We start from the raw sequence: 24579 nt of genomic DNA, 5'->3' as shown, positions 1-24579 counted from the left end.
ACACCTAGGATATTTGTAGTGTATGCATACTAGTCCGGACACTAAATAACGACAACGACAACAACAACTAAAACTAATATCTTGGTTATGTGAATCCACAATGGCAATGTTGGTCCAATTAAGCTCATCCCATTCTATTACTATTATATAAAATTGAAAAAGTAATAGAACTTCTCTAGTTTATCTACATGCACATAAATCATTCAGAACTAAAAGATCATTGTAACCTGAACCTGAAGTACTAATAAGTAATATATAATCATAACTAATATAGTCGGCATGGCTAACATAGATATTGGCCTAGGCATCATAGTTATTTAAAGAGGACAAGAAACAAAAGAGAAACAATTATTGAGAAAGCAAACCTAGTATAGTTATTGTAAGAATAACTTTAACAATTGCTTAGGGTCATAACTCATAACCCAATTATTTTCTTGGAATGGGGAAGTCTAAAATTTACTGATTGCAACTGAAACTTAAGCAGGCTTCATGTTGCTATGTCATTTGTCAAGTGTCATCTTCTTTAGACCGTTGAAATGTTAAAGTCAAGTTTCAATGGAAACTCACCAAATCCTTGCTTCAAGATTCAGAAAGGCCAACAGCAATATAAAAGAGGGTCATATGAAGAACAACAAATTCTATATAGGTGTATTTCTTTTTTTGGTGGCAACAACCAGTTGGTAAATAACAACACCATATTAGAACTTGGTAATTCCAAGTTTATTGAAGATCTTTGAGACCAATTAATTCTCTAAGGAAAAATATGAGGACTTATTTGATCACTCTAGTCGGCTTCTTGTTTGTGTTCTTTTCTTATGGAGGTAAAGATGCAGTTTTCACATACTCAATTTGTATTCATCTTTTGTTGTTGTTGTTGTTGTTGTGTATTCTCAAACTAGAATGTGTAATCTTGCAGCTGCTTATGATCCATTGGATCCTAATGGGAATATCACAATTAAATGGGATGTAATGTCTTGGACTCCTGATGGCTATGTTGTAAGTTAATTTCCTTCCCTATTTCTCTCTTAATTTCTTTCACCACTTATTAACATTGTGACACTAGTAAATTATAATCTCTTCCCATTCATTTTCCCTAAACATTGAGTTCTCTGTTTTTAAAAAAAAAAAAAAAAAAAACAACAAGAAAAAGGAAAAGGAAATTCTTATAATTCTCATAGTTATTTATTCTTGCATGTGAGTTCCTACCTTATGATATTTAACTCGTACACTAACAATATAAATATTTTTTTACATTATCAGTACCCATTTTCCAAGTTACTAATCCCAATTCTTTTGGATCTAATTCTTATTATGTAAATATTTTTCACAACTATCAATGTAGTTTAATTTGTGATAGTAGGTTTATTATGTTATTATTATTATCAGATTACCAATTGTTGATTATTATAGAAGTTTACTAGCAAATTACCTTATACATGACTTGATTGTAAATATTTTTTTTATATATTAATGCATAGAACGTAAAATTGTTACTCTTATAGTTGACCTTTTACACTATCACTGTGTAAAAATTAAATTTATTATTACTGCACTTTTATGTGCATGGGAAGATCCCTATAGGTGGTGGTAACTATAAATTCTGAAATCATATTTTTGCAAAAGTACAACGAATTCACTTATTAGAATTTAAAGATTCCATTTATTAAATTTAAATACTGAATCCGTCTTCTGCTCCTAGGCTGTTGTAACGATAAACAATTTCCAAATGTACCGGCACATCATGACCCCTGGTTGGACATTGGGATGGACATGGGCAAAAAAAGAAGTGATTTGGACTATGGTAGGTGCACAAACCACAGAACAAGGTGATTGCTCCAAGTTCAAAGGCAATGTTCCACATTGTTGCAAGAAGACTCCCACTACTGTAGATATGCTCCCAGGGGTTCCTTACAACCAACAATTCACCAATTGCTGCAAAGGTATGTTGGCCTCAAGATTTTGATGATTGACAACAAGAAATTTAATACTCCCTCCGTTTCATATTAGATGAGCTACTTTCCTTTTTAGTCTGTTCCAAAACAAATGACATATTTCTAAATTTGGAAATAATTCAATTTTAAACTCTTTCATTTTATCCATTTACCCTTAATGAGAAGTTTTTATAGTCACACAAATGTCATGGCCCCACAAACTTTTTACCCCTTAAGCTTTTAAGACCACACGTTTCAAAAGTCTTCTTCTTTTTCTTAAACTCCGTGCCGATTCAAACTACCTCATCTAATATGAAACGGAGGGAGTACCAAATATATCAATCTGATTCATCGTTTACTTTTCCTAGCCGGTATGCATAGATTATACATTGAATATACATGATCATACACATAATATACATATATTATCAGCTGGTTAAGGAAAGCTCAAGTTATGAAATCGCTTAGCCGTTAATTAATTTAAAAATAAAAGAAAAATAAAAGTAGTAGTGAGGCGTCATCCATTGGCTATATCTGTTTAAGCGGTTGGATGAATGGCTATTTAGGTTAATTTTTCAACAACAACAACAACAACAACAAAAAACCAAGTGTAATTCTACAGGTGGGGTTTGGGGAGGGTAATGTGTATGCAGACCTCGCCCCTACCTTGTAAAGTCAGAGAGGATGTTTCCGATATACCTTCGGCTTAAGGTAATTCTTCAAAAATATAAAATATAAAATCAAGGTAATTCTTCAAAAAAATAAAATCTTTAAAAGTTGTAATAAATATGAAATTCGAGAACCTCCAAGTATAACTCCCTTGTAATCCAAGAGAACTGGATGTAGACTTGACGAGCCAGTATAAAGATATCGTGTCTCATTTACTTACTTTGTTTTACTTTCGCTTTACATTTTATATTTGCTTCAGTCTGAAAATCTAACAAGTTTTATACAGTGATTGATTGAAGATACATATTAAGTCGAATTTAAAGTCGATTAAGAATTTTAAAAGGCTGACAATTCACTTGTGTTTTTTCCAGGTGGAGTTTTGGCTTCATGGGGCCAGGATCCTCAAGCTTCTGTCTCAGCTTTTCAAGTTAGTGTTGGCCAAGCTGGTACTTCAAACAAGACAGTTAAACTTCCCAAGAACTTCACTTTGCTTGGCCCTGGACCTGGTTACACTTGTGGCCCTGCAAAAATTGTCCCTTCTACCAAATTCTTCACACCTGATCTTAGAAGGAAAACTCAGGCACTGAGTAAGTTTACTTCATCAAATTTACTTGCTTCTGCTTTTGCTTATTCTACTTTGTCCTTCTTTACACCACATGTGTTTGATATAACCGGAGTCATTTTTCAGGAATATATTTTTCATGAGTAAGTCATTTTTAGGTGTTTGGTACGAAGGAGAAGCCATTTTCCTAGGAAAATACTTCCCATTGAGAGTGGGAAATGACTTCCTTCATGGCGAAATTCTTTTTCCTCACAACTATCTTAACGTTTAACTTATATTGCTTAAACGAACTAACACATACATTATTATTAATCTTTAATTCTTAAAATTTTCAGCAAAACACTCTCTGATATACTCTTATTATTATTAATCTTCAATATGAGTTCTTCTCGAAAAATACATATTACACTTGCGAACCGAAATCTGAAAAAAAAAAATTGAGGAAAACATTTTCCATGCAAACTTACTTCAGCTATACCAAACACACTCGTATACCAGAATTTTTTTAAATTCATTACTAAATCATTAACTTTCAGAAAATAAGACATCTTAGACGTTGTGATTTCAAAAGGGTGCTTGAAAATCATTAATTTTTTGGAAATTATGTCGAAGATCATTTTCTTGTAATCAGCTAATACTCTTGTTTTCTACAGTGACATGGAATGTGACATGCACATACTCCCAGTTTATAGCCCAAAAACACCCAAGTTGCTGTGTCTCCCTCTCAACTTTCTACAATGAAACCATTACCCCTTGTCCTTCTTGTGCTTGTGGTTGTGAGAACAAACACAAATGCATCAAGTAAGTTTATCTTTTTGTATATCAATCTCACATGCCTGAAAAGAGCATATATATTTGATTGAGTTTAATTTCTATACACTAATTACGCTATCATATCACCTAAAAGATAACTATAGGTAATTGTTCATCTGAAAAATGAGACATGTGAACTTATACGACATGTTAAAATACACCATTATCATTGTATATAAATTAACATTACTTATCTTCTTGTGACATACAGGAGTGACTCAAAACTACTGAGTGTGGTGGGAATAAACACTCCAAGGAAAGACAATTCACCATTACTACAATGCACACACCATATGTGCCCTGTCAGAGTGCATTGGCATGTAAAGCTCAACTACAAGGACTACTGGAGAGTCAAGATTACTATTACCAACTTCAATTATAGGGTCAATCACACACAGTGGACTCTTGTTGCTCAACATCCAAATCTTAACAATGTTACACAAGTTTTTAGCTTCGATTACAAGCCTCTCGTTCCATATCAATCGATAAGTAAGTCCGTGAACTCTTTGAACTACTCTGTAGATGCAAGTGTCGATATTACATATGGCAACTGAACTTTACCCACTATAACAGTAAAGTCACAAAATTAACAGTCACATTACTATCACTGAACTTCATCCTCTATAATAATATAACCACAATACTATTTTTGTCACATTAAAGTCACAAAACTTTTACCAATTTACACCTTGATGGGTAGTTTTGCCGATATAGCATGTAAAGTTTAGTGACTTTACTGTTACAGTGGATAAAATTAAGTTTCTTTAATGTGACAGAAGAAAGTTTGTGACTTTACTGTTATAACGAGTAAAGTTCATAATCATACTGTTATATTGCATGAAAATTCAGTAACTAACAAGATATAGATTTATGACATTACTGTAGTGGATAAAGTTCAGTGATCATACGTGAAATTAGAAACATGTACATTGATCTTGTGTAAAACTTCACTATGCAGACGACACAGGAATGTTCTATGGTATGAAGTTCTATAATGACCTACTTATGGAAGCTGGGCCATCTGGAAATGTTCAATCAGAAGTGCTTCTCCAGAAGGACAAAGATACCTTTACATTTAAGCAAGGATGGGCATTTCCAAGAAAAGTATACTTTAATGGTGATGAATGCATGTTACCACCACCAGATACTTATCCCTACTTACCCAACTTTGCTCACCAGAACCTGGTTGCCTTTTCTACATTGTTTAGTTCTCTGATTTTGCTTTTACTTGTTCTGTTTTAATCATTTCTAGTTTGTGAATAACTAAAAAATTTTGAAGCAATGCAACTATTGCATCATGTATTAGTAGCACAGGTACATGAAAAATCTTTGATAGAACATAATGTCTTGATCATGTGTTACTGCATTATAGGGAATTTGAGCATGTTGGTTCATGACTCTGTGAATGTCATTGTAACTCTCCTGGAATACTAGAAATAGCTTAAATAAACGCTTTGTACAACATAGCCTAATGCAACAGAAGCCAGAAGGAGATGAATTCACTGAATTGTTAAAATGTAAAATAAAAAAGAAGGTAGAGTTGCACCAGTAATATAATGGAATGAAAATGGCTCAAATAGTATTCGAATTCATTTGCAAAGAATCTCTTTACGATGTATGAAGAGCTTACAAGGTGATACTAAAAAACAGGAGTATATAAAGAATTTGATGCTCTATCTATTCTTTGTTCGCGGAAAGCTTTAGTAGCACTGTGAGCTTGAGAAATGTACAAAAAACAAGTGGTTTTAGCAGGTGAGCAGAACATGTAATAAAACAGCTAAAGGAAATCTACTGATAGGCACTGACCAATTGGACAGTGATATACTTCTATATATATGCAAAGAAGAATGCCATAGAGGACAGAAGTGTCACTAATAACTTAAGCAAAGAGATCTTCCATTGGCAAACAGCATTTGGCAAATGCGGATCTGCATCAGGAGGTGGCATGACAGAAACATCATTCGACAAATGTGGATATGCATCGGGAGGTGGCATAGCACAGTTATCACCATTGAAATAAACTCTGTTAGGAAAAGCCCACCCCTTATCGGAAGTGAAATTTGATGTATCTTTTCGGAGTAGAAGTTCGAACTGGACATTTCCTAATGGACCAGGTTGCATGAGCAGATCATCATCGGATTTAACACCCCAGAACATAGCAGTATCATCTGCGAAAAGGGCCAGGAGATTAGTCATATATGTAAGGAAACTTAGTAGTAATATTTTCAATAGAGTAATATTTCCAACCAAAAGAATGGACTGCGATTCTAGACAATGTTTTCAAAGGCAAAAGGAGCACAGGCTTGTTAGGGCTTTAAGCTCAAATCGCAAACAAGGCGCGAGCTTTAGTGGTAAAAAAGGCGCACATAAAGGAAGAAATACATACATAGTTCAAGAATGATATTTATGAGCACAAATGAGAATTATATGGACAAAGGAATTTAACAAATTTATAATTAAGTGAAATATTTATTGTTTAGTATGTCTCTTCGGGACAATGCACATTGGTGATGAGACATCCGCCTTAGCGCCTTGTTGACTGCAATGAACTGCTGCCTAAATGAGGCAAAGTGCTTAGCCAATTTTGCAGTTAGCTTCAGGGCTCAAGTGCGCCTTAAGTGAGCATTTGGTAAAAGTAATTCTAGATTAAAGCATGGAGCATGTATAGTAGTTATCCATTTAACATCTAAGTAGTAGCTGATGTTTAGGTAACACAAATGAAATAATATAACATTTATAATTAGATGGAGAACTTACTTATCACTCCATCAGGAATTAATGACTTGTAATTGATGCTGAAAAGCTGAGTGATGTTATCAAGGTTCGGATGCTGGACAACTAAGTTCCATTGTGTATAATTCATATGGTAATTGAAGTTTGTTATAGTGATCTTAACCCTCCAATAATCCTTGTAGTTGAGCTTCACATGCCAACGAATTCCAACTGGGCACATATGATCTGTGCACTGGACCAAAGGAGTAAAGTTTTTCTTTCCATGGTCCGAAACAATTGAAGATAGATGCGGCGTTTCTGGACTGCAAAAAAACAAAGGTGAAGTACACTGACAGTAAATAACAAAATAATTCAGAGATTTAAGCCGTCAGAGAAAGAAATTGAAGAAAATATTTTGTAAGACATACTTCACACAAGTTCCCGGCTTAGTGCCATTATTCTCGCATCCACAAGCACATGTAGGGCAAGGTACAATCGTGTCATTGTAGGACGACGATAGGGAGACACAACATTTAGGATTTTTCTCAGCCAAGAACTGTGCGTATGCGCATGTGACATTCCAAGTCACTGTCATTAACAGTACAGAGTGTTAGAGGTTAGCCTTTATTATAAAACTGCAACTACATGCATTTTAATGAGCATGATAATAAAGTTGAAGCAATTAACTTACTCATAGCCTGTGTCACTCTTCTCCCATCTGGAGTAACAAATTTAGTCGGTTTAACAATTTTAGCAGGTCCGCAAGTATAACCAGGCCCCGGCGCTTGTAACGTGAAGTTCTTAGGTACTCTAACTGTATTGTTGTTTGTTCCGGCAGAACCAACATTGAGTTGGAATAAAGTAACAGCAGTTGCAGGATCTTTCCCCCATGAATTGAGCACTCCTCCCTTGCAGCAATTTGCAATTTGCTGGTTATGAGGAGTTTCCGGCAGCAAGTCAACAACTGTTGGATTTTTCTTGCAGCAATGAGGAATATCTCCTTTGAATTTTGAGCAATTACCTTGCTCTATAGTCCGACTTCCGATCATATTCCATATTACCTCATCCTTAGCCCATGTCCATCTCAAAGTCCAGCCTGGTGGTTGGATATGCCTATATTGCTGGAAGTTGTACATAGTCACTACAGCCTGTACAAATGCTAAACAACTAAGATGACACTTTCCATTCGACAAATGTTAATAATGAGAAGTAAAAGAACTACAAGTTAATGCACTATAAGACAGACTGAATATAAGACTGAGGTCCAAAGGCTGTACTATTAGATGTCTTTCTTAACGGACGTGCAAAAACCTTAAAAGACAGATAATATGGACAAGCGATAGCTAATGCTTGACAGAACTAATAACGAAGAAGCCATTCTTAATCAAACTTGCAATGCACATAGCAATAGATCAAATTTATTCTTACAACATATCCATCTGGTGTCCAGCTCATGACATCCCATTTTATTGTGATGTTCCCATTCGGATCAAGTGCATCATACGCATCTGGAAGAAACGCAGAAATAAAAATGTAAGAGAATGACAAATAATGTGAACAAATATAGTAAAAATACAAGTTATATGATATGCATCTAACCATAAAAAAGAGACATAATCATTTTCAAGAAAAAGGGATAGCCAATTTCTTGATGTTCAAAATTATAGGTCAACTCCCTGATCTCTCCGAAAATAGCCAGCTTTCAGCATAAATTACTTGTTTTTGGTACAAGGGAAGTCATTTTCCTTTGAGATATATTTTGCTGAAATATGCTTTTCGGTGTTTGGTTGGTGAGTCGGAAATATTTTTGGAAAAAATATACTCCCTCCGTTCCAATTTATGTGAACCTGTTTGACTGCGCACGGAGTTTAAGAAAAAATGAAGACTTTTAAAATTTGTGGTCCTAAACAAGTCAAAAAGGGGCCCAGAGTATTTGTGTGGTTATAAAAACTTCTCATTAAGGGTAGAATTGTAAGTTTAAGCTAAATTGTTTCCAAATTTAGAAATGAGTCATTCTTTTTGGAACGGACCAAAAAGGAAATAGGTTCGCATAAACTGGAACGGAAGGAGTACTATTTGTATGTTAAAGATTAATAATAATGTTCGCAAGTTGGAGAATTCTCTCATACAATTTGAGTAATAATAAATAATAATAGTAATGTGAAAGTATTAGTTGGAGCAAGTAATATGAAGTTAAAAGTTAATATGAAGTAGTATATCAAGAACTACGTAAGACGCTGACTAGAAAACTACAAAGTGGATTCAGAATTTGGGAGTTTGTGTGCAAACCTGTTGAGGAAAAGCAAAGAAATGACAGCAAGAACATCAATAGTACAGAGGCATTGAACTTTGAAAGAGATCTGAAGAACTTCATTCCTTGAAGATTTGTGGCTGAAGAATTTCTTGTGTTTTACTGAGTTAAACTCTGCTCAGAATAGGCTAATTGAAGCGGGAGAGAAATTAAAGAGGGAGAAAGTTGACAATGGTGGTCAGTGGCAAGTTGGATTAATTCCATAATCACATGCCTTGTTTACTCATTTAAACCAACTTGGAGGTTTAAGTAGTGGTGCTTGACTTTTAAATTGTGTATGCTAACAGTGTATAAATTATTCTCACCATTAGTTGACCTGTAACAACACGTACTCTTTCATGGGATTTAAGTTAGATATATACACTGTGAATTTTACACTATTCGCGTGAATTAACATATTATAACTGGTTACTTACCATTTATTCTGGGTTACTAATCAATGTTTGTTAATTAGAATTACCTAATCAATGCTTATTAAGTAGAGTTACTTGTAATCGATGTTTTTTTTTTGAATGTAAGTTTGTTTGGAACATGGAATTAAGGGAACTAATGAAAAAGGATGGTCAATGACTGAATGTACCATAATAACTATCCTTGTTCTAAGTATTAGCATTGTTAATCAGAGATTCTCCGCAGCTCATGGATCTCATTATTTGTGTCGTTGGTGAACCATGGGGTGGGAAGAAGTCAAAGGACATATCGTACTAATTTAACATCGTACTTCTTCGTTGTCATCATGATAATGTCATCGTTGTGGTAAAGTTATTTAAATTGAAGTAGCATGTGCATAATTTAAACTGCACCCATTTGCGCTCATTATTCTATCTTACATCCATTACGTTTTACTCTGAAAATTTTGGAATACTAACTAGTGAAACTATGTTTTATCAACACCAAAAACTCAGTTTACGAAATAAAGCAAGTTGGAAAATCTAACAATATTCAGCCTAACTCAAAATAATGGCATACAGCACAACAAACTTAAAGAGTCTCTAGCAACCAATTCCTAATTGGTTTTGATCTAAAAGGCTACAGCATCAAGTAAAATATGGTGCCATGGATATCTTACTATATGAGAAGTAAAAATGTGAAAACAAAAACGGTTTATTTCAATTATTTCTTCTTCTTTAAATTTTTTTTTGGTAAATATCTTCTTTAAAATTTTAAAAACTCTCAGATTCTAGATTTTTGCTCCAGTGGGCAATTCTCATTTCTGCCTATCATAAATAATCTAAACAGAATAAATTAGCTGGATAAGTTGCACATATACATGAGGGTTTACTCTGCACATCTCTGATACAATAGAAGTGTCGACAGCACCTGAATCTTTCTTCTTTTTTTTCCTTGGATCGGTGAGAGAGCATCCGTTTTGGAACATGTTAGTATAGCTTCATAGAAGGATTCTGAGAAATAACTTCAGATTGGTGGAATCCTTGAAATTTCTACCAATATCTTGTGTAGGGCTTGAGGCTTGGAGAAGAAAGGTGAGTGATCAGCACCCTTGAGATGAAAAACTCGTTCCGGAGGATTTTGGTTAATCATGCTCTGTTGTAAAGCTATTGGTATAGCATTATCTTCTGTTGTTTCTACGTAAAACCGTCTGATGGAACCATACTTGATGTTTGACAGGGGAAGCTTCTCAAGAACTGGGGAAAATGGAATTGGCCTCATTGAGACAGAAGCCAAAGCAACATCCTGAAAAATTCAAGAAGTTAGTATAAAAAGCTTTGAATATGCACAAAAGGAAGATTCCACACAGGTATCTGACATTGATTTTGTTATTTAACACACAGCTACTAGAACAGGATGAATGTTATAAGCTAGTTCCAGAAACAAATAACTGAATTTCTCTATCATCCTCCTAATAGACTAGCATCCTTAGCACTGAGGTTAGAGCATTAATGGATAACTTAAAAACATCTGCTGGGGTTTTAAGTTTTAACAATTCATATCAAGGTATGTAAACACCATTTATACAAGAATCAGATGAGATATAATTTCCTCTTAGGATGTTTACATTGTCTACAAAGGACTAGGAAACCTACTCAAGTACAATGACACACCCCAGTGTCTGCTGCCTATAGATTCACCATTTCAAGGCCATCGAAATACGCCTTAAAATCAATGTGTTACTAATTCATATGTAAAACTTTTTGGCAACACTCATCCTCCCAAATCCCAATGTACCAAAGTCTAGCTTGACCCCCTTCGAGATTAAAAGGAAAATATACTTGAATAAGAGAAATACTTTCAGTGCACATTTAGAGAAATAACTAAGGTCCAAGAATGAAAAATATACAACAAGAAGGTAAAAAGGAAAAGTATATAAAGGGGGTCTTATTTCACCATTTCCTTTTCTTCTTTTTTCTTTTCTTTTTTCCCATTTTTGCTTTTTTCTCTTCTTTTCACACCATCCAAACTAAACATTAAAATTTGCCACTTTATGAAAGTAACATTTAATTTGTGATCAACAGTTTCATACAGGACAACATACCTTAGCAGGACTATGGTTGAATAGTAAGTCCCTCAGGAGTGATTTGTCCAGATCAATGGCAGTTGGTGGTTTATCATTCCCATTGGCATAGAGAAATACTTGAGACTGTCTCATAAGATCATTTGAATTCGTCTGCAATAATTTTGAGCTTCTTAATAACAATAAATAAACTTCAATTCTGTAATGAAACAACTAGCTAAAAGCATCTGACCCACACATTCAAGGGAGGAAACAGAACTAGAGAATTGTAGTCCTATTGGGTGGAATGACATTATGCTATCCAGTGTTATTGGTACATGGAAGGTACAATAAGTGGGATTGAAAAGGTAAGAGATCCTCCAGATTATAATCAATGTTTCAGGCACTTGTTGAGTCACCTCATCCTCGACCCAATCCCTTTAACTCATGAAAGACTGGAAAAGCTGGTGGAGGAGAGACCCCTTCAATATTACCCTCTCTCTTATTCCTTCCCTCTCCAAAGAAGAGCCCTAGGCAGTTTACTTTCAGTGGTTAATCCAAATCCTTCTCCCCATGTCAAAAATACTTTTTCTCCAAGAGATGAACACAAAGGTTACTCACAAGTTTACCGCACAAGCTACAGCTGGATCCTGGGGAACTGAATTGCAAGTAGATGAACCTCACGCGTTCACTATAAGCAGATAATGTATATCAAAGGTTCTCATGATGAACAGAAAATACATTAAAGATTTCACAAGACAAAAACTGCAAAGCCTAAAAACAGATGGATGGCATAAAATCCTGAAAAAACGAAATTCGATTTCTTCATGTATTCTTCATCACTAGAGAACTGCTGAGTTCTAACACCATTTGAAAACAAGGTTGTAACCTGGAGAAGGAGAAATTTACCTCATGAGTAGGAGCACCAACACTCAACTGATTGCAACTTATCATCCAGAGGATTAGTGAAATCAGTATTCTATAAAGCAGTTTCGATAGTCTACGCCCATGTACTTTAGAAATACATGCCCCAATTCACAAAATAAAAACCAAACTAAACTTCTTACAAGGACTCCGCACAAAACAAACTATGAGCAGGGCTTAAGAGTCGCTTTGCATATGCAGTCCATGCATAAAACTATGATTAGGGCTGAGTGTTTCTAAACCATATACGGACAATGTGTTTAAATAAAGCAAAATAGATTTTATATAACCTTACAAGAAGAAGACCAGATGACTTAGATTTTGGAAGAATCAAATGAAAGCAGTAAATAAAAGTATGAAAATATACCTTATCTGAGAAAATATCAAGGGCACTTTGTCCACTAATGAGCATGGTGGCAGCAACAAATATCGCTTTTGAAACTTTAGAGGGATAGAGCTCCATTGCGAATGATATGCATGCACCACCAAAATCATGTCCCACCAAAATCACCTACAGTGTGAAAAAAGATTCACAATATTGTACTAATAGACTAGCTAAGGAAAACAGATATCAGAAATTCTGGAATTTGTCCTGGTAGTAAATTTGGGGTTCTGAAGAATTGGCAGATTTCAGCATTTAATCTCCAAGTATGACAAATCAAGCACCACTTTTTTTTATCAACTTTGCCATTCCACATAAAGCAAGCCATTAGTCTAATGTAAGAATTAGCATTCTCTTCTGTCTTCTTTAAAAATTCTTTGTTCACTATTAGTTTTTCATTGTTTTATTTCAATACCGATCAACCATAAAGAAAAATGTAACCCTTCATATCAGGTGTCAAAGGCAAAACTTTGAAATGCAAAGGAAGATGCTCATCGAAGATGCTAAAGTTCTTATGAACAATCTCCTGAATCTGGAAGAATATCTTTTTTCAGATCTTCTGCGTCGAGTACTCTTATGAGTATTATACTCTCGTAAGAATGGAAGACAATATGATAGAAACATCAGAAGCAGAGAACCAGAAATGCCGAAGTACTAACCTTCTCTCCATCAGCGAGCTTTTCAAGAAAATCAGTGAGTGGCTTTGCATATTGCGATAGGCTGGTGATGTTATTTGTGTCAAAAGAATGAATGCCTGAACCAGTTAAATCCACTGCAGTCACCTTAAATCCAGCCTCCTCTAAAAGTGCAATGGTTTTATACCAACACCAGGCTCCAAATCCACCACCATGGACAAGGACAAAATGGTTTGTCTCTAAATCATCAATGGTTAATTCCTGCCCATTATATGCAGCCATCCATTTAGCATGAAAGTGGAAGATCAAATATAGACACAGCCACAGGCAAAACGCATTGTTTCTTTACTATTAGAGCAGAACTGAGACCTCTTTACTTATCTGTCAAAAGCCGGAATAAGCAAACGAAAAGAAGCTACATTTCAGAAATAACAAGTATCAGTCTATACGTTCCATTAATAGCCAAATGAGGGCAATCTACTGTACTATACTCAAGCAGAAAAGTTAGCTACAGTGTCCAGTTCTGCAGGTTTGGTTCTCCGCACCTTGCCTTCTGGTGCGGAATTCTCAAGGTCTCAACAATTTCAAACCCTCAATGCATTAATCGAATTCTAATCAATTTACCTCAAATGGAACTTCTCTACTAGGATTTGCAGTTCATCAGGCAGATGTGCATCAAAAATTGAAAACATGCGGATTGACAGGTTATAAATGTCCCATCTCGGCTATAAAAGGGAATCCGAAGAGGTTTATAAAAAATGACTTATCAAAAAGAGGTTTATATATGTACTCTACCTATTATCTTGAGGTTTGGGTTGAATACTCGAATTCTTTACAGCTTCCAGTTTTGAGCAAGTATCTCAATTCTGAATTAGTTAATGAAGACAAGAAAGCCTTACAAAACCACGAATCAGTCGATGGTACACAACGAACACAACAAAGCAAATCAACCAAATGCCGCAAGCTAACACACCTCCCCCCTCCCCCCAAAAAATAAATAACAATAAATAAAGGTACTCCCCCTTTCTATTTATATATAACAGTGTTTGATTGGGTAAAGAGTAAAAATTCATTTTAAAATTGCTGGAGGATGAAAATGATGATGTAATGGTTGAATAGTTACTTTAATAGAGGAAACATCACATCAAAACTTAAAATTTGAATAATTTGATTAACTTGAATTTTCCTAAGTTAATTAAGTACCTTGTTAACAAGCTGGTGAGGCTGAAGCAGAGGATCAGTAAGAGAGCGAGACCTAGAACTCGAGCTACGTGGCAATGCTTGGTTCTTCTTAGACTTACAGTTCGAATACCGCATCGACGTCGAACGATCAAACGGTACACGGCCACCATTTTGCAACTGTTGCTGGAACAAAATCGCGGCCGCCAACGCTCGGTCCTGAGCGAACGAATCGTCCTTCTTCGACGACCGGAACCTAGACCACCGGTTGCTTCCGGTTCCGCCGCCACCTACGGCCGTGGATTGATTCGTCAAACGCTTCGACGGCCGCTTCTTCACGGCCGACTTCCTGGAGAAACATAGCCCCATTCTCGGCGATCTTTTTCACATGCAAAAGCTTCACTGAAAGTATTTATAATTATACCGTATACGAAGAAAAAATACGTATGTGTCGAGTAGATGATGAGAAATGGAGTTAGCGCTGAGTTTAAAAGGAGACGAAGGTGGTTACAGACTGTAATGGAGATATAAAAACGGACGTATTGTTTGCCATTATTGCTAAAAACTAGTTTTTCCACACGTGCAACGCACGTGTATTCTACCAAGATAGCAAAAACATAGGTGAAAACAGTAATTACATAATTAATCCCTTTCTTCCAAATTAGATTTGATATTTTTTTTTTAGTTTGTTTCAAAATAAATGAGGTATTTTTAAATTTGGAAATAATTCAACTTTAAACTCTTCATTTTACCTATTTTACCTTTACATTCTGTTTGGATCATTGTTCCCCATCGTTTTATAATGTATTGTATTGTATTGTATCGTATTGTATCGTATCGTTTTATGAATACAATGTTTGGATAGATTGTATTGTTTGTTACTGTTGTTGCGGCCAAACGCACACGCAAGTATACACGGTCGTCAAGTAATAAAGTGACTAAAAGTCGGATGTCGATCCCACGAGGACTTGTGATTAACTATTAACTAAATTAGACTATCCTAATTATCTATACAAGAATTAAACCTAGAAGTATTTGATTCTAAACTAATTAAAATAAATAAAAACAAATAATGAACTTTGAACAGAGAAAGAGCAGATTTTTATGATATCAATGTAATGAAAACGATCTAGGGTTATCGGCTATTTAACATTCCTATTGTATTCTTCAATTGAATTGACTAATTAATTTATCTAGTTTATTGGTTGACAGGGTTCGTACTGCTCATAAGAATCTGTCGAGTTCTTACTCGTCTATTCAAACTAACCTAACGCCTATATGTCTATGGAGTTAGAATCAACAAGAACGCATTTATAATTCTTGTATTTCAACCAAGCAAGGCAATTAGGTATATGTCTATCCTAATTGCGAATCCGTTCCCCGATGCCCAGGTTCAAGAACTTGCTCTACTCAATCCTATATGCAATCTAGAGTTCCCACTTTCGAGTTCAACTCTAGATTCGTAGATAATATTCAATTGGTGATCAAACAATTAAATAATTAAGCACAAGATTGAGTAAATAAACCAATATGATAAACTAAGAAATCAAAATCAATATCCGAATAACAATAGTCATGAAAGAACCACAACCCTAGAACGTGAAGTTTAGCTCCACATAGACATGGTAACAAAACAACAAATCATACAAAGAAACATAAAAAGACTAAGTTGGTGGAAGAAAAGATGAAACCCGGCCTCCACGGCGGCTCTGTGCTTGTGTTTTCCTCTCAAAAACGTCCTTCTCCCCTCAAAATACCGTTTTTCCATGTATATATACCAAGTAGGGTTGGGCCCAAACAGTTATACCTTCTCCAATGTGAAAAAGGACATTTTTTCCGGGTGACTAGCGCAACTTCTCGCTAGTTTCCTGACATTCTGCCTCCAGCTTCTAGACTAGCGTGACTTCGCGCTAGCTTCGCGCTAGAGTTTGCACATTTTTCACCCTGTTCCGTTCTGAATTTGGAAAAACGTAAAACATAAAAGTTGTAGCCCTTTGAGTTATCTTTCCAACCATATATTGTGGAGAGAAAATGGAGTTCTGAGGAAAAAGTTATATCTATTTTACTAGACAGTGCGTAATATGCCTACTGGAGTCTTTGTTCGCTCTAACTATCATCTGTTGACCCCCAAACACGATCCCGGCTTAATTCCTTGAACTTTTTCTCAAACTTTAAAGCTCCAAATCACTTGAATTCATTACATAACATCTATATAGCTCGGAATCACTCCTACAAGGCATAGAACACACAGTTAGTGCAAGACACTAGCGATTAAAGCTCAAACTCAATTAGGCATAAATATAATACAATTTAGAATGTAATAATGCACTAAAAATATGGAATTATAGCCAAACATCACTACCCCACACTTAAACGTTGCTCGTCCTCGAGTCAACCAATACTTTACTCTGTCTTTGAGCACTTAACATCTTAACACATTTGGAGCACACTACACCAATGACCATGGTTGATAGCAACAATTAAACTCTAACATATGCAACAATTCCCTTTTACTCATGCTATTCTTAAAAAAATTATTTACAACAAAGACAACATGCTCACAACAATCCTAGCCTCAAAAATCGACTCAATGTTACAATGCACTCTTGGCTTGAACACCCAACATCGTAGAGAAGTCTAATAACGTTACCTATCCCTCATGAAGCCATGTGCCCTCACAGCAAGAACAAGAGAATACGTTGAACCCACACAATCAAATCTCATGATCAAATATAGTTTAAAGACTCATATATATATATATCAAAGAACTCTCTCTCTCTCACAAAAGAAGTCACATGCATGCACTTGGTACCATTGGCTTGACCATAATGTAAATCTCTACTAATGTAGGCTCGCTCGATCTAAAATCAATTAGGACTTTTTCATGGTTGTAATGTGGGCTAAGGGACGAGTAGAATATATTTAGGAATAGTGACTAACCCTCCTAAGCACTTTAACACACCACATAATCAACTTTAAGCTCAAATTCTTCAATCCACTTCACTTTCACAAACAATATCACCCCAAAAATGCTCCCTTCTTCTTTAAGCACTACACTAATTCATACCCACTAGCAGGAACAAGACAACAATTTATTCATCTCTATTTTTTTTTCAATTTCCGCTAGTGGTGTATTATTTTACAAAACAAGTGCACCTTTCTTCCTTTTATTGGTTCCACTCAAAAGCCACCCCACACTTAGTTCCTTCTTACTTCTTTTAGCGCTCATCTCACAATTAAAGTGCTTTAAGAGGAAAAATGATCAAAATAATGTCAATTTAAGAACAAAAAGGGTATATGCTTGTAATGTGGGTGCCAAATAAAAGTCCATAGGCTCAAAAGGGTTGACTAGGGATAAATTTTATTTTTGGTAAGCAATTAAGCTCAAAAAGATCAAAGAAAGCCTAAAATCAATTTTCAAACCGAGCATCACCTAAAATTTCGCTTCGACTCACAAACCGGGCAAGTTCTAGGCACAAGTACAATACATGGACTACACAAAAACCTCACCACACATGGCACATGACTCACTAAGGACGATTTCATTCCGACTCTCAAACAAATGCAAGTATTCACGGAGTCACGAGATATTAAGCATTAAGCACAAAGTGAACATAAGTCAAGAAAATGAGACATAGGTATCACAAGACATGCTATCCAAGTAAGCAAGGCATCATCAATAATTTCAAATCATAGGGAAGATACTACACATGCCAAAGCCTAAATATGCTACTATCAAACAAGTCGAAGGCGCCTAGGTATCTCATCTTTCTTCCTCCATTTATTCCCTAAATTCCTAACCTACTCTAAAAATAAAAATAAAAATACTACTACCCGGTTCAAGCTACATCCCATGGAAAAGAACCGTTGCACAAAGAAAAACCATGGGGGATTATTGCTACCTAAAAAAAAAGACATATTTTTGTGTTTTTTTTGGCAGAATAGCCTCGTAGGCACTTGTACTTGTTAGCGTTTGTCATCCCGGTAACTATACTCAAAGAAGATTCATCCAAACACTTATAGTTGTTCAAAGCCAATATTTTAAACCCCTCTCACCTCGCGTGTTCTTCAAATCTCTGACATGGATGACACATCAGTGGCCACGTCAAATTTTTTGTTACACATCATTATAACTTATTTTTCACATTATTTTAAAATTATTCATTTCCTTTTCTTTTATTCCACCATTTACTCCATCTTCCTCCTCCCTCACCATTTTTATTCTCCATTCACAAATTTTAAAAATCTCCTAACCATCACTGTGTGCGACCCCTCTTCGACCATCCTTCACCTACAAAGCTTCTTCACAGCCAACATTCCACCATAGCATCACCAATCAACCACCAAAAGCTAAACCGGCCATCAATAATGACCACCCGAAAGACCAACATCACCCAAAACTTTTTGAAATTTCACTACAAGAAAACTAGAAAATAGGTTTCACCGGCGATCTTCTTTCATTATTTCTATTTCTTTTCTTTGCAAAGGCTATCTTTCAAAGTAGGGAATGGGGTGTGAGAAACAAAAATTGATGCAAATCTGGTACATGTTTTGGATCTATAGCGACGAGGGATGTCATTGTTTGGATGAAGATATGGTGGGGAGGGTACCGTTGCTGTGGGTTTGGGTTAAAATGGGGGAAGATGAGCAAAGTGAAGAAGGGAGGGAGACAGGGAGGGAGACAGAGAGGGGGGGGGGGGCGTCCTTGGTGGGCGACAGAACATAAGAGAAAGAGAAAAATTACCTATTTGGCCTTTTCTTTCTTTTCTAATTTGATTTTTTGAATTTTTCTTTTTCTTTTTTCCTTATTTTAATCATAATTTTTTTACGTTCACGCTCCTTATATGCATGAAATACACGATTTTGTCCAGTTCAGCGATTAAGTTGCCACATAGACTTGGTCAATGGTCAGAGGGGTTTAAAATATTACTTTTGAACCAGTAGAGGTGTCTAGATGAAACTTCATCAAGTTTGGGGACCGGGATGACAAAGTGGCACAAGTATAAGTGTCATTTAGGCTATTCTGCCTTTTTTTTTTTGTTTAGACTTTAATCCCTCAAGAAAGCTGTCCACAAAATCCATCGTCGGGAAAAGTCCAAATTTTTCAATTTTTTTTCCTTTTTTTGTTTTTTTTTGTTTTATTTTTTTTTAAAAAAAATTACTACACTAAGAACGAGTACTATGACTAAGCTAACATAGCACAGAAAATCACCTAGACAATCTCCTCACCCCACACTTAAAATTATGCAATGTCCTCAATGCACACTAAAAATAACAAGAGGGTAAAAGAGACTCCCTGGTAGGCCAAAGGCCGAAGCATTAGCAGCTCACGGGATACTCAGACTTCTCCCAGGTACGATCCTTTGTGCGGTCACCCTACACTAAGTTCTAACCATATGACTCACTTTTGCACACTCCTGTGGCTTTACTCCCTATGCTCAAAATCCTATAAAATAAAACAACACTACAAAAATAATAAAAATAATAAAATAGACATAAATAAAAGAAAGCAGTAAAGTTGGGTTGCCTCCCAACAAGCGCCTAATTTAACGTCGCGGCACGACTTGAACCAATTTTTGCTTCCACCTTGAACTTATGAATTGTACCCCTAACATGGCATCCAGTCTGTGGCTATGCACCTTTGGTGGGGTTACAAAGATAACCAGGCCAAGTAATAAATTTTTTCACTCTGCACCTCTCGGCCTTTAGATGAGGAATGTAATTTTTGCTTTTTGGCACAACAAATTCAAGAATATAGGAGCTCTCATCCTCACTCTTTGACCCCTTCATTGGCTCAGATGGCTCGATTACTATCTTACTATCTAAACACAATGTGGAAAAATGATTGGAATGGGGTTTATTGCGCCCTGACTCATGAATTGTACTATTATTTACATCCCCATATATACACACACTCAAGTCTCCAAAGTAATGTTATCTACTCTCTCACATGACTCTAGAGCACTCTTCTCAATATTGGCATCATCAAGGGGAATATGGTTTAATGCTTGGTATTCTCGTTTTAGCTGCTCAATTTGGTCTAGAAGATCTTTTTCAGCTTCACACAACTCATCATTAAATTGTTGGGCGTTACACGCATCAACTTTTGCACTCAAATATGCATCTAAGTTATGTACAGCCAAGCCAAAATTATCAATTTTTTGTGCAAGTTCATCTCTCTCCTTAGACCAATCATTTACCAACGTTGTTAGAAGACAACGTCGTTCCTTATATTCCCTTAATCGTGAATATTCTTCCCAATACCAACCCTTACTCCCATATTCAAATTCAGACCTCCAAGAAGTCAGGCCATGACAAGACCAAAAATACGAGCCATAAAAGTCTTTTGTCAACCAAGAGTCTTCATCAATAGACTTACCTCTGTATATTTCATCCCCAAATGTCATGCTGAAAGAACTAGGAACACACTAAGAGAAAAATATCAAATATTTGTAAAAATAAAAGTATATACAAAAAAAGGATAAAATTTAAAGTCTAATCTAGAAAAATAGTTAATTTCTAAGTCCCCCGCAACGGCGCCAAAAACTTGTTGTGGCCAAACGCACACGCAAGTATATGCGGTCGTCAAGTAATAAAGTGACTAAAAGTCGGATGTCGATCCCACGAGGACTTGTGATTAACTATTAACTAAATTAGACTATCCTAATTATCTATACAAGAATTAAACCTAGAAGTATTTGATTATAAACTAATTATAATAAATAAAAATAAATAATGAACTTTGAACAGAGAAAGAGCAGATTTTTATGATATCAATGTAGTGAAAACGATCTAGGGTTATGGGCTATCTAACATTCCTATTGTATTCTTCAATTGAATTTACTAATTAGTTTATCTAGTTTATTGGTTGACAGGGTTAATACTGCTCATAAGAATCTGTCGAGTTCTTACTCGCCTATTCAAGCTAACCTAACGCCTATATGTCTATGGAGTTAGAATCAACAAGAACACATTTATAATTCCTGTATTTCAACCAAGCAAGGCAATTGGTATATGTCTATCCTAATTGCGAATCCGTTCCCCGATGCCCAGGTTCAAGAACTTGCTCTACTCAATCCTATATGTAATCTAGAATTTCCACTTTCGAGTTCAACTCTAGATTCGTAGATAGTATTCGATTGGTGATCAAACAATTAAATAATTAAGCACAAGATTGAGTAAATAAACCAATATGATAAACTAAGAAATCAAAATCAATATCCGAATAACAATAGTCATGAAAGAACCACAACCCTAGAACGTGAAGTTTAGATCCACATAGACATGGTAGCAAAACAACAAATCATACAAAGAAACATAAAAAGACTAAGTTGGTGGAAGAAAAGATGAAACCCGGCCTCCACGGCGGCTCTGTGCTTGTGTTTTCCTCTCAAAAACGTCTTTCTCCCCTCAAAATACCATTTTTCCATGTATATATACCAAGTAGGGTTGGGCCCAAACAATTATACCTTCTCCAATGTGAAAAAGGACATTTTTCCCGGGTGACTAGCGCGACTTCGCGCTAACTTCGCGCTAGAGCTCGCGCTAGTTTCCTGACATTCTGCCTCCAGCTTCTAGACTAGCGTGACTTCGCGCTAGCTTCGCGCTAGAGTTTGCACATTTTTCACCCTGTTCCTTTCTGAATTTGGAAAAACGTAAAACATAAAAGTTGTAGTCCTTTGAGTTATCTTTCCAACCATATATTGTGGAGAGAAAATGGAGTTCTGAGAAAAAAGTTATATCTATTTTACTAGACAGTGCGTAATATGCCTATTGGAGTCTTCGTTCGCTCTAACTATCATCTGTTGACCCCCAAACACGATCCCGGCTTAATTCCTTGAACTTTTACTCAAACTTTAAAGCTTCAAATCACTTGAATTCATTCCATAACATCTATATAGCTCGGAATCACTCCTACAAGGCATAGAACACACAGTTAGTGCAAGACACTAGCGATTAAAGCTCAAACTCAATTAGGCATAAATATAATACAATTTAGCATTAAAACATCAAAATGTAAAGTAAGTAATGCACTAAAAATATGGAATTATAGCCAAACATCAACTGTTAAATAATATTTTGCTGTTTGGTTTGACTGTATCGTACTGTATTGTAATTGATAAGTTTACTAAAATACCCTAAATTATTTAAATATTTAATTTATCAAAAATTATGTATAAAAATAATTTGAAACACAAGAAGGCAACACACCTTAAGAAAGCAGAACAAAGTAGCGAGACAGAAGAAGGCAAAACAAAGGAGCACATCTAGTTAGAATTGAGTTAAAAGCAAATTAGGAGAAAAAATAAAATAGGAGGCGGCAAAACACCTTTAACGTTGGCGGCAGAAGTTTTGGAAAAAACAAAGTAGGTTATAGGTTGGAGATTTGGAGTTAAAGTAGGAAAAAAAAAAGAAGGTAAAGGATAAATAGAATTGTGGTGTAATAAGTTGGGGCATAATTGGAAAGAAAAATAGGAAACAATCCCACCACACCAAATCGGTTGTTTAAAAAAAGGGGACTTTTCATTGTTCCGGAATAATGGATTTAACAATACAATACAACCAATTTTATTGAAACAATCAAAACAAACATTGTTTTGGGATAACAATACAATACGATACAATGAGGAACAACCATCCAAACAAGCTGTTAATGAGAAGTTATGTGGGGCCACACAAATGTTATAGCCCGCAAAACTTTTACTTCATAAGCTTTTAAGACCAAAAGTTTCAAAAGTCTTCTTATTTTTTTTTAAATTCCGTACCGATTGAAACTATCTCATCTAAATTGAAATGGAGAGAGCATTTATTTTTCAAGCACTCTCTCCTCGACCAAGGGTTCGGCAGGACCAAGCAATTTTGGTTCGAATGCAATATTTGTCTTAAAAAATCTATTAAATATGTGTAAATTATTAATTTATAACACAATAACTTAAAAAGATTATAATCCCAAAGTCACAGCTGCTCATCGACATGAGATTCCACCATCATTTTTCTTGGATTTTCTTCCCTTTAATTTTGAACTGAATAATATTCCTCAACCTTTGAGTATAGTTTGACAAGGTCTAAATTCCTTTAAAAGGTTTACGTTGTCACGCTACATAACAAATATTTTGCAGCATCAAAAAGCATAACACAAATATTTTGTTCCTCGTCATAAACTTCAATCTTTAAGCAATATCTAAAATAATGTAAATAAGCAAATTAATAACTCTTTTTTGGCATAAAATAAAAAGACTTTTTCAATGTACCTCGCTTTCTCGTAATCAACATTCTTTACGTTACAATTGTCTTAAGCCGCACTATTATTAACAATGTTAACTCTCTTGCAATATATTCTACATTGAACTCCTGCCTCCATGAATTGACATTTGCTTTTTTCAACTATACAAGGATGTATGGCGAATGTGTAAACCATGTTATATGAGTATGGGAAGCAACCATTCTTCCCTAAGTTTGCAAACCGAGGAGACATTTCATAATACTTAACCATACAATCAAGTAGTTATGTTTTGAGAGGAAGATAATAGGGAAAAAGGCCAAAAATATCCATCTACTATGCGAAAAGGATTATTTATGCCCTCCATTATACTTTCGATCCACTAATGCCCTCAACATTATAAAACTGATGCAAAAATACATATGGCATGACATATCACTGTGGTGGACGTCACGTGGCATGCCACCTTACTGCCCCAACACAATTTAGCACCACCATCTCCCCCTTCACCCAACCACATGCCCCAAGTAGAAATTCATGGCTACAGAATCGATACCTTCTCTACCTTCCATATGTGCCCAATATGTTTATCCATAGACCAAGGTAGAGTCAAAGCTTAAGTAGATGAGCTAGATCAGGCATAGCACCAATCTTTAGATTGAACTCCATAAATTTCACCTGTAGATATATTTGGCGAAAATTTACAGTAAATTTCAACCAATTTTAACCTGAATTTTCTCTTACAATACATAGAGTCTTGGTACATATATAAACTCTAAGAGCATGTTT

The 24579-nt window shown here is 35.5% G+C and overlaps 3 protein-coding genes across 3 annotated transcripts; 1 reads left to right on the top strand and 2 right to left on the bottom strand.

Moving 5' to 3' along the window:
• Positions 1-620: 620 nt before the first annotated feature.
• LOC109208346 (COBRA-like protein 4) lies at positions 621-5372 on the top strand. Its single transcript, XM_019371450.1, has 7 exons — positions 621-821; positions 917-996; positions 1700-1940; positions 2972-3187; positions 3816-3963; positions 4187-4464; positions 4934-5372. Exons 1-7 carry the CDS (start codon positions 764-766, stop codon positions 5215-5217), a joined length of 1305 nt encoding a protein of 434 aa, XP_019226995.1. The 5' UTR covers positions 621-763; the 3' UTR covers positions 5218-5372.
• A 157-nt stretch (positions 5373-5529) lies between these two features.
• On the bottom strand, positions 5530-9200 carry LOC109208345 (protein COBRA-like). The gene is made up of 6 exons (XM_019371449.1): positions 8977-9200; positions 8116-8195; positions 7379-7835; positions 7116-7275; positions 6733-7010; positions 5530-6143 (listed from the first exon to the last, which is right to left on the bottom strand). The coding sequence occupies exons 1-6, from the start codon at positions 9059-9061 to the stop codon at positions 5803-5805; spliced, it is 1401 nt and encodes a 466-aa protein (XP_019226994.1). The 5' UTR covers positions 9062-9200; the 3' UTR covers positions 5530-5802.
• A 796-nt stretch (positions 9201-9996) lies between these two features.
• LOC109208347 (putative methylesterase 11, chloroplastic) lies at positions 9997-15091 on the bottom strand. The gene is made up of 5 exons (XM_019371451.1): positions 14595-15091; positions 13416-13652; positions 12742-12885; positions 11493-11624; positions 9997-10693 (listed from the first exon to the last, which is right to left on the bottom strand). The coding sequence occupies exons 1-5, from the start codon at positions 14937-14939 to the stop codon at positions 10415-10417; spliced, it is 1137 nt and encodes a 378-aa protein (XP_019226996.1). The 5' UTR covers positions 14940-15091; the 3' UTR covers positions 9997-10414.
• Between the last annotated feature and the right edge of the window lie 9488 nt (positions 15092-24579).

Source organism: Nicotiana attenuata, unplaced genomic scaffold (genome assembly GCF_001879085.1).
Source record: "Nicotiana attenuata strain UT unplaced genomic scaffold, NIATTr2, whole genome shotgun sequence".
In the NCBI taxonomy this organism is placed as follows: domain Eukaryota; kingdom Viridiplantae; phylum Streptophyta; class Magnoliopsida; order Solanales; family Solanaceae; genus Nicotiana; species Nicotiana attenuata.
The sequence above is the reverse complement of the archived record's forward strand: the minus strand, read 5'-3'. Positions and strand labels throughout refer to the sequence as shown.